At 44.7% G+C, this 9699-nt stretch overlaps 1 protein-coding gene across 1 annotated transcript in view; it reads left to right on the top strand.

Annotated features, from left to right (window-relative positions):
• CCDC50 (coiled-coil domain containing 50) overlaps positions 1–9585 on the top strand; it is a 28825-nt gene extending 19240 nt beyond the window's left edge. The window contains exons 8-12 of the mRNA XM_019618876.1: positions 5–49; positions 572–676; positions 1454–1533; positions 2472–2569; positions 3572–9585. Of these exons, the coding sequence (XP_019474421.1) occupies positions 5–49; positions 572–676; positions 1454–1533; positions 2472–2569; positions 3572–3591 (348 nt within the window). The 3' untranslated portion in view covers positions 3592–9585. The remainder of the gene's footprint in view (positions 1–4; positions 50–571; positions 677–1453; positions 1534–2471; positions 2570–3571) is intronic.
• The last annotated feature ends 114 nt before the right edge of the window (positions 9586–9699 follow it).

Genomic DNA, 9699 nt, shown 5'->3' with positions numbered 1-9699 from the left:
TAAGGCCAATCAAGCAGATCAGATGGCAGCTCAAGTGGCCCAAGATGAGGTAAGAAGCTAAATGTTTGTAGTATTCCTTTACTTGTGGAAACTGCTGAACTCTACCTGTCCTCTCTGACCCTCTAATTGTCCATCTTCCTTCGTGTAGAGAAAGTTCAGGCCTCTAGTGAGGTTTGTTTCTGGCTGGTCTTCACGTGTGTGTTTAGGTTAGCCAAGCAGGGAGTTGTGCTGCCTGTTGCAGCTGTGACAGAGGAAGGAGCTATGTGGCTGCAGAAGAGCATCTCTTGTAACTGAACCCTGTTAGGAGGTTATTAGAGATGCTGCAAGATAAACTCAGCATTGAAGGAAAAGAAACAAAGGGCAGAAAGGTCCTGCTAACCAAGCCAGGTGAATCAGGGGACCCTCTGGGCATGATGCATGTAGTCCATTTCACTTCTTTGGCATTTGATCCCTGATTGCAGACTTCAGTAATCTTGGCTTTGCACCCATTTGACATAGCAAAGAAAAGGATATAAGCAGCTCAAACCCTCAAGAGCAGTAAAACCTTCTGACACTCTGTTTTCCCTTTCAGGAGATTGCTCGTCTCTTGATGGCAGAGGAAAAAAAGGCTTTCAAGAAAGGGAGGGAGAAAGAAAAGTCTTCCTTTGAAAGAAAGAGAAATGATCAAGACTGGAAGGTACGTCAAGCTTCAGGCGGCCTCACAAATGAAATGTTGTCATGTTGTTCCAGAGGGTGGTGAGAGTATAACATGAGGCCGGGAGGAACCAGACAGACCCTTGTGTGAAAAGGCTCTTGTTGCCTGTTATTCAGCTTCTTTGCAGACAGAGCATTCCCTATGTTGAAGTCCTGGCTGGAGCAATAAACAGCAGTAGCTGGTTCTCTTTGGTCATCACAGGTGCTCCAGTTGTCACTACTTCAAAGTGAAATTGGCACTGTAACTGAACTATTGAGTATATCAAGCCTACGTTAGGTTTTTTGTGAGTTATGCTGCAGAACTTTGGCTAGCTGTTGTGGAAGGAGATAAGAAACAGATTTCACAGTCTGCTGTAGTAATGTGTAAAGGGGGTGTTGTGTTAATCTTGGGGCCAGCAGAAGGTAGTTCATGTTTTTGGACTTCTTACCATGTTTGAGCAGTTGCAGCAGCACAGCTGTGTGCAGCAGTGCCTTGTGATGAGCCCTGCTGCATGCAGTGCTTACACACAGACCATGTGCACTTGACCCCAGTTTTCAGATGGGACCCCCAGTGCTGTCCTGAATTTAGAGCAAAGCTTATGTTTGGCTCAGCAAGGCTGAGTTTCAGTTACTGAAAACTAGTCCTGATCCTGTTTGCACATGTGTGATTGTGATTAGCATGCATAACCAGAGCACAAAAGGAGCTGAGGCAGTCTTGATGCAACTGCCTAGTGTCTTGCAAGGCATGCAGATGTGAACTGCTTTCCCTTCTTCCCATCAGCATGATGCAAGTGAGTCCCCGCGCTCAAGGTCAAAAGAAGGACCTGAAACTCAGCGACACAAAGGTGATAAGTCTTCAAGGTGAGCCGAATGTACAGCTGGTAGATCTGGAGAAACACATTCAGGAAGGTGCTCAGGAGCTGAGTCACGGGGAGCAGTTGTGGGGTGAGCAGCCTGACTCATGAGGGGCTTGGCAGAGAACAGAGCTCTTAGCACTGGAAGGGGATGTCTGACACAGAGCTCATGAAGTGCTTGGTGACGTGTGTCACTCTCTGTGCTCATGGCATCTGGCCATATTGGTCTTCCTGCTTGAAACTGGCAGAGATTGATGAGCCTGTGCAGTGACATTTGTTAAATGGCAAAAAGCATCAAGAAGGTTAAAGAGCTGCTGGGAATGTGAAATCAAATGACATCTCTGGGCAGGAAGGAATAATCACACTGCATTTACACAGCTGCTCCCTTGTGTCCTTGCTCCCCAGCTGAGTCCTGTACACTGCTCCTCTTGTTGTGTGGGGACATCCCATTGCAGTGAGCGTGTTGTGCTTCAGACAGCCTCATCCCTGAGCTGGTGGGAATGTTCTGTAATGCTGTGCATCTTCTGAATCTCTTCGTACCTTGGTCTGGTGTTTCTGATGTGGGGCTGGATGCTGGAAATGACCCTGATGGTTTTGATTTCCAATCCTGATAGCACCTTACAACTTTTTGTTTAATTTACAAAAAAAGACCAACAAAGATGTGCAAGTGGAGACTGAGATCCCACTAGAATGCTCTGGGATGAGAACAGGACACATGTTAAACACTTGAAATGTTTCCATTTGAGATCTGCATCAAATTTCATAATGGAAGAACCGGTCTGCAGGTGGAAAGCTCGGATCAGGCATGGTTTGCATCAAACTGGCAGGGACAGATCAGACAGATGAGATGTTTTTTTTGCCATGATCCTGTGCCTTTTAATTTTATGATACTGTTGTTGTTTTTTTTTAAGTACTTCTTTTGCTTTCGTTTCTCGTGCTTGGCAGATCACAGCCTCTCCTCGATGACTTTGAGCACGCTCGGTATTACACAAGCCAGCCCAGCCCCTTACGCCAATTTTCCAAACCTGAGCACTCTCCTAAAGGTAGGATCAAGTCTGCAGCTGTTTCAGCATGTGGGTAATTGTGGGCTATTTTCTTCAGACAACTAGCCTGAAGGACAGGGCAATTGAAAGAGGAAGAATGGATGTTATTGTCCCAGCAGATAGGTGATGCTGTTCAGTGTTTGAGCTTTACTTGCTTAGCACTTTGCTGGCTGAGAGAGTAAATAGCTGAATTGGTTTGCCTCAAGTTTGTCAAAGTGCTCTTTGCTTGTCCTCTATGACCTCTCAATGATAAATGACTGTAAACTCAGGCAGCAAATGAAGGAGAAATAACATCAGGACAATGATGTGATGGATTTTAGGTGACTCACTAATATAAAACAATTCAATACATGACAAAAAGCCTCAAAGTCTCTCCTGTCTGGTAGGTGAGTGGGATGATACAGAAGCTTGTCCTGAGAACAGGCTTGTTTTGTTCCTGTTGCATCTCAACTGTTTTGTTGGCTCATTTCCTGAAACAGTTTGGCAGCAGTGCAGTGTATTTAGGATCACCTTCCCTCCAGCTCTTGAAATCTGAATGCCAGTTGTCTGAGTTACCTCTGGAGTCCCCGAGGGAAGAAAGGTGCAGCCAGAGTTTGACTCAGTGGTTCAGATTGCTTCCAATTCCACTGATTGCAGCTTAAATATGGACAGTTTACTTTCCAAAATTTAAAGTTTGGAAAGCTTTCTTAATGGTTATAGAGCACGAGAGCTGGAATTTGATGGCAGTTCATATAGTCTGTAGGCTCCATGTTCATTCTGTTTTTTTTTTAGTAAGACTGAAATGTGGCTGCAGTGCTGTTCACAGGAAGCAATAAGTGCCTGTCTTGTGGATCTATGCTTCCTTTTGTTTCAGAAAAGTAATGTACAATTCATTTTGATGTTTGACTTTACCAATTCAGACAGCCAGCAGGGCAGTACGAGTAATATGACTGCAGGTCATTGTATCTTCTTCACCGGGATCTATCCTTACAGGTTGTTTTTTGTTTCTGTTCTGCTTTCCAGGTTCCCGTAGGAAGCAGTAAACTATGCTAGCCTTTGCTTTGGTACTGACTCTTCTGTAGCAAACATTACTGGAATTGCCAGGCAACTTTCTCAAATTCTTACCCTATGGGGGATCCACCTTCCACTCTCAGGATCTCCTTTCTAAGTGTCACCATATTAGTAAGGAATGTTTGTTCATTTCAGTTTTCTATTCATATGTGATCAGTCAAGCAGTGCCGTACAATCTAGCCACCAGTGAGCTGTGTGAATCAATAAGATAATAACAGCTCCCTCTTATATTCCTTTCAGGCTTTCCTTTTATTTTTAAGCTTTGGCTGGAGCTTTCACAAATAGAAATGCACGTACAAGAGGGAGAAAAATCCAAGATATGAGCTGGGTCGTGGCAGTGTAGTAGAATGTCTCAATTGCATGTCCTTCCCATGTTAGGATGGCTGAGCAAAGAGTTCAAAGAGGGAATGTGCATTTCTTCTTCTGCTGGATAGCAATGGAGCCAATTAGGTGTGTTAGCTTGCAGAAAGGAGTCTGCTTGCAAGTTAGCTTGCATCCTCATAAAGTCCACAATCCAAAGCGGGAACCTGGGGCTGGTGAGGAAGAAGTTGCCTACAGAATAAAACTCCTTGACTGCTGTGTTTATTTCTACGGTTCCAAGCAATTTGTTTAGAGCATTTAACCAAGCTTCAGGGTTTAGGATAGGACAGTTAGGAGGAAAAGACTATTTCGATTGAAATTAAGCCTTTGTATGCATGGCTTTTAAGGCATGCCAGGGAGTTGATGAAGCTGTGAGTTGTGGGTTGGGGAGAATCATGCAAATGAATTTAAATGCCCGAGGGGGTCACCTGCTTTGAGCTTCCAGGTGCTGCAAACCAAGGAATTCCTCAGAAACCATGTTAAGAATTACTGTAACTCCTAGTTCAGTTACTGAATCACTTCAGCATAGTAACTTATATCTGAACATGAATATGTCTTACAACCATGGGGCCATATGGGCACTGAAAATTAAATCCAAAGATTACAGTTAGAAGCCACTTTGAGGTAACCATGGAGTGCCAAACAGTGTGCAGAATGTGTGCTAACTGCCTCCCTCTGACTCTGCTCTGCTCAGCACACCAGGCAAGCTCCGGTCAGGATCAAACTATTGCTCTCCAGGGCACAGTGACATCTCTGAGTTTTAAGTCCTCCGTGCAGATTTGCTCATGTACTGGTTTCTTCTTTTGATGGTTGTCCCTCAACTCTTTGAAAATCATCCTGCTCTTGCAGCCTTGTCCCCTTGCCTTCTGTCATCACAATTCTTTTGTCTTGCTGACTTTTTTTTTTTGTCAAGTGCATTTTTAAGCTGCAAAGCTGAGTGGCTGAATACTGGCTTGTCTACCTAGCCCAGTACAGGTTACTCACTTGGCAGTCTTGTTCATAGCAGCAGAGCTTGGCTGCAGTGCCTCAGTGCCCAACTTGCTTATAGCACAACGCCGAGCCTGTCCTGCCACACTCTTCATCTTCTCCTGGCAGCTGCAGTTCTGCTGCTGGCTTTGCTGAGAAGATGAGGCAGAGCTGTGATTATGCTCAGCCTCACCACTGGCCTGTGTAGCTGCTTGGGAAGGCAGCCTAACACTTCTATGGAACTTTGTGGAGAGCAGATGCTAGCGTGGAGTGCTGATAGGAAGTCAGGGAAGATGATGGCTCTCTGTTCTTGCACTAACGTACAATTCAAGCCCGTAGACAGCTGAAAGCCTTTAACTTTGCCTGTTGTCCTTGGTTAGGATAGCTACTGAAACAAATCACTAGGAATACAAAGCAACTTGTTTTCGCATAAGTTGCAAGAGCACATTTAATAACACAGCACCAGCTCTTGCCTTGCCTGGAACAACAACTCAGACTTCCATCTTTTACCCCCACTGGGGTGTGGGCACCATTTCTGTACCTGTGAAGTTCCAGGTAACCCCTCAGCTCCAGGCATACACTAACCAAAAATGTTGCAACATAACTCTTTGTGCACCAGCAGCCATACCCTCGCTTCCAGGCTATGGGGCTTGCTTACCTGCATGAGTCCTTAAGTGAGTTGCAAGCTCTTGCTTGTTTGCTCTTTCTTCTCAGGAAATATCTCAGCCAGTGGCTAGATTGTACTGCCCTTTCCTTGTGCCCTCTTCTTGTTCCATCTGTGTCCATTCAGAAGTGTTAATGTTGTTTTTAAGGGATCGGGGGAAAAAAAACAGCAACATAAACAGGTTTTTTTATTATTATTTGATAACTTGGGTCAATGTGGCAACCTCATTTGTGGTGACTTTGTTTTATAGAAGTTTATTTTTGTATTTCATGTAACAGTCAAAATTTTTACTGCTGAAAATGCCATTGTTTTTCTTTTCTGTGGGATTTTTCCCCTCCGTTGCCATCAGAGTATATTTACTGGTGTGAAATGGATGCCTGGTAGGGTTTTACGTACTAATAGTCCTGCAAATATCCCTGCTGCTTGTATCATCTGGGCGCTTATGAAAATTGATGGGGAAAAATCCTGCCAAATGAGAAAGCGGTTGTGCTTTGTGCATGCTTTGCATGGGAAAATGGTGACCCTCTGTGCAAGGCATGGGGGAAGCCGCTAAATAGGGATCCAGCCCTCCCGAGGCTTCTGGAGATAACTGTGATGGGCTTTCTTGCACTGCGCTTGGCTGATGTAACTTCTTTCTTCTAATCAGGAAAGTCACAAAGGCCCTGAGCCTGCTGGCACAGGAAGGACCTGTTAGATCAGGAGAGATGCTTTTGAGCATCCGGATTGTTGACTTCAGTGGGATTGAATGGAAATGATATGAAAGATAATTGGGGTTGATTTGGTTTGGAAGCTGAGTGAAGTCCAAAAAAAAATGACCCAGTGCCTAGGCTGTGAAGCTGCAGCATCTCCTTAGTGGCCTCCTCAGTCCAGCCATGCTGTCCAGTGATGGCACCAAGAAGAGGGAGCTCACAGGAAGGACCCAGGAATGTTGCTACTTCTTTGGATTCTTCCAGGGAGTGTTGAGTGCTCTGGGGCTGCTTTGTTCTCTATCCTTCCTTAGTGCTTTCCTTTTTAATCTTATTCCCTTCCTTTATTCATTTGCTGCCCCTTGTTCTGCTTCCGCTTTATTTTTCCATGGCCCTTGTGAAAAGGAGGACCTTGAGGTTTTGCTAGAAAAGAGCTGACACCTACAGGGAGAAATGCTAAGATTGATAACAGAAAAAAGCATATAGGGGATAAAGAGAGCAGTTGTTCATCTGACATGCCTTGTGGAGCTCACACAGAGAGCTTCATGCAAAGATTGCACCCTGCATGTTTAATAGCCACATCCATGGCACAATTGAAGAGCTCAAAAGCTCAAAAAGAGCTAAGATCAGAGGTGAACAAGAAGCCAAATCTTCCTGGAGCTCAGCACCTCAGTTCTGCTGAGAGGCAGCAAGATGGAGTGGCACAGACCAGATACTAAATGATCACCTTGCATATGTGCCCCTGGGAAGGGCTGCAGTGAAGTTGTTGTCTTAAAAAAGAAATGACTAGAGCAATATCTACTTCCATGGCAGAAAAATATGTAACTTCTTTTTTTGTATGTGTATGTCTTCTCTTGCTGAGTCTCTGTAGCTCTGGCTGTGTTTTGCTCTGAATTCAGTAGCGTGTTGGAGCTGGGACCCCTCCCCTGATCATTCAGATCTTGCATCCCTTTCTTACTATCTGTATTAATAAGGAAACATGGAGAGTCCATCACTGTGGAATCCTGGCACTTCCTGATCTCCACAGCAGGCACATCTCACCAGCAAGAGCTCTCACCACCTCCTTGCCTCCGTCTGAAGCACAATGATCCGCAGAAGAGAGGTTGGGTGAACCCGTGTGGTCGTGCCTTACCTGCAGAGATACTTAATGTCTTCAGCAGTCTGATCTGGGTCACCTTGCTATGAAACACTGTCTTAAATCATGGACTGTACAGCTTCCTGAGAAGCAGTTATCATCATCGAAATAGACCAAACAGGTTAATCTCATCTTTTTTTAAGGAATTTCATGTTTTTGAACTTAGTGGGGATGGGAAAATATCAATTGTAAGGGATAAATGGATTGTCTCATCGTTGAATTTCCTCCTCTCAGGGAGGAAAGATAGAAGTTACAAATGCTGCAGTCTGCTTTGCTCTGTAAAAGGGATCTTGTATGTACAGTATTTTTGTATCTTTGCATTCCCACCTGTCTGTTTTCAAATCAAGTTTCATAACATCCATAGGAAAAAAAGGATTTTTTTGTAGTGCTAGACCTTTGAGTTTTTTATTTTGTGCCAAATTACAGCCACTGTTACATTCTAGGGTATTCATTCAGTTTATTGATCAATGTGTATATTATATTTTTTATTACCAAGGTTCTTATTTTAATTTGTATTAACCTGTATGCAAGCTAACTGTGGATTGCTAATTTATATATAAGGGGAGCACTTTGGAGACAGTGTGAGGATTCCCCTGCTTAGTTTGCACTCCTGTCATGTAGTGCAGCCAGTCCAGAACTCATCAGTTCTTGCAAAGAACATTCTCCTGGGCACCTGCCACCCAAGTAGATGGCTGCTGTGAGGAAAGGCAGGAGCACTGATGCTGCAAGGCTGTGTTTGGCTGCGATAGGAAATGAAGCACAGCCTGTAGCAAGGCTGACCCCAGCTCTCTGCTGTCCTGGTTGTGGCAGAGATGCCCAGGGATGCTGCTGCAGCAGGAGTCCCCTTTTGGGGGTGACTTTGAGGTTTAATCTGCCCTATAATCCGTCCCCAGCAGATGGACCATTCTGGCCTTGCCCTGCTCTAAAGGAGCTCGATGTGTGGTTTTGCAGTTGCTTTGGGGAAAGGGTGTGGGCACAGTGTGAGGCACAGCTGTGCCCCTCGCATTGTGCATTCTACAGGCAGCTCATCTCTTCTTATGGAGAGCAGGCATAAACCTGCAGATATTCCAGTTTACTGTACTCTTAAATCGTGTCCTGCAGCACGTTTCTGTGCAGTAATGCCTGTGCTACATACAAGTGCCACTTGGACTGCGATGCCCCAGACAGGCTGCACTACACAGGTCCTGTGTTGAGAAGCTGCACTGCCCTCAGCCTATGGGCTGCAAACGTCAGCCACCACCTCCTCTTAGGGTGGCACAGGGCAAGGCTGGAGCTGTGCAGCTGATGCTCATCATAGGAGAGTCCTACAGAGGACAGTGGCACACAAATGAGTGTTTTCTACTTCACAGCAAACAAGTTTCACTGTATCAGTGTTCACTCTCAGTAGACTCCACAGTGTGTCTCCAGCTGCATCCGTGCACTGCAATATAGCTAACTGCCTCAGAAAAGCTGCGGTTGTCTAATTTAGCTCTTCAGGGTAAGCTTTCAGCCTGCTGGATCTAAATGTTGGCCATAAGGTAGTCGAGCAGTTGAACTTCCTCAGAGCTGCAAGTGTACCCTGTGTTGCAACAGCTAATCCTGAAGTATAAATCGCGCACTGACAATAATCTGTCTATGCAAGCCTATTTTTTTCTTAGTTTCGACTGTTCACTCTCTAATTTTACCAGGTTTGGCATAGAACTTCTGAATGACATTTAACCAAAGTATCATGTCCATGTGTGTGTAGCATGTTTTGCTTCTTGAGTTCATTGAATGTAAAGGGAACATTGCCTTGCCCCATTTTGTTCAATAAACCGTTGTATTTTGTTATTGACCACATCCTTCTGTCCCTCTGTGTGCTTTTCTGGGAACACTGAATGGGGTCCTTTTCCCCAGTGTGTCAGGCTCATTCAGTGTGTCTTGCTGTGGGTCACACAAGAGCAGGGGCAGAACAGCACTTCATTCCACTTTTGGCTCCCGGAGCTTTGCCGTTTCTACCAATAATTATGTTCTTCCAATTTAATAGATATGTAGCAAAACAACAGTTTGTATTTAATTTGATTGTTCTGTGGCCAGAGAGATGGAAAAAAGCTGTGTAATGTCTTGGAAAGGATTTGGACTGTTTCATTTCCTGAGATTGTGATACTGAAAAATAAAGCTGTGTAATTATTTGCAAGGGTAGGATACTTCTTGTTGTTGTTGTTGTTAATATGGCTTTTGGTTTACAAAATGTCATCTTGAAGCTTCCTAAGAGCAGCTCAGACCTTCAGTGGTTTGACAGAAGGCAATG

The sequence above is a fragment of the Meleagris gallopavo genome, chromosome 11 (assembly GCF_000146605.3).
Source record: "Meleagris gallopavo isolate NT-WF06-2002-E0010 breed Aviagen turkey brand Nicholas breeding stock chromosome 11, Turkey_5.1, whole genome shotgun sequence".
Classification (NCBI taxonomy): domain Eukaryota; kingdom Metazoa; phylum Chordata; class Aves; order Galliformes; family Phasianidae; genus Meleagris; species Meleagris gallopavo.
The sequence above is the reverse complement of the archived record's forward strand: the minus strand, read 5'-3'. Positions and strand labels throughout refer to the sequence as shown.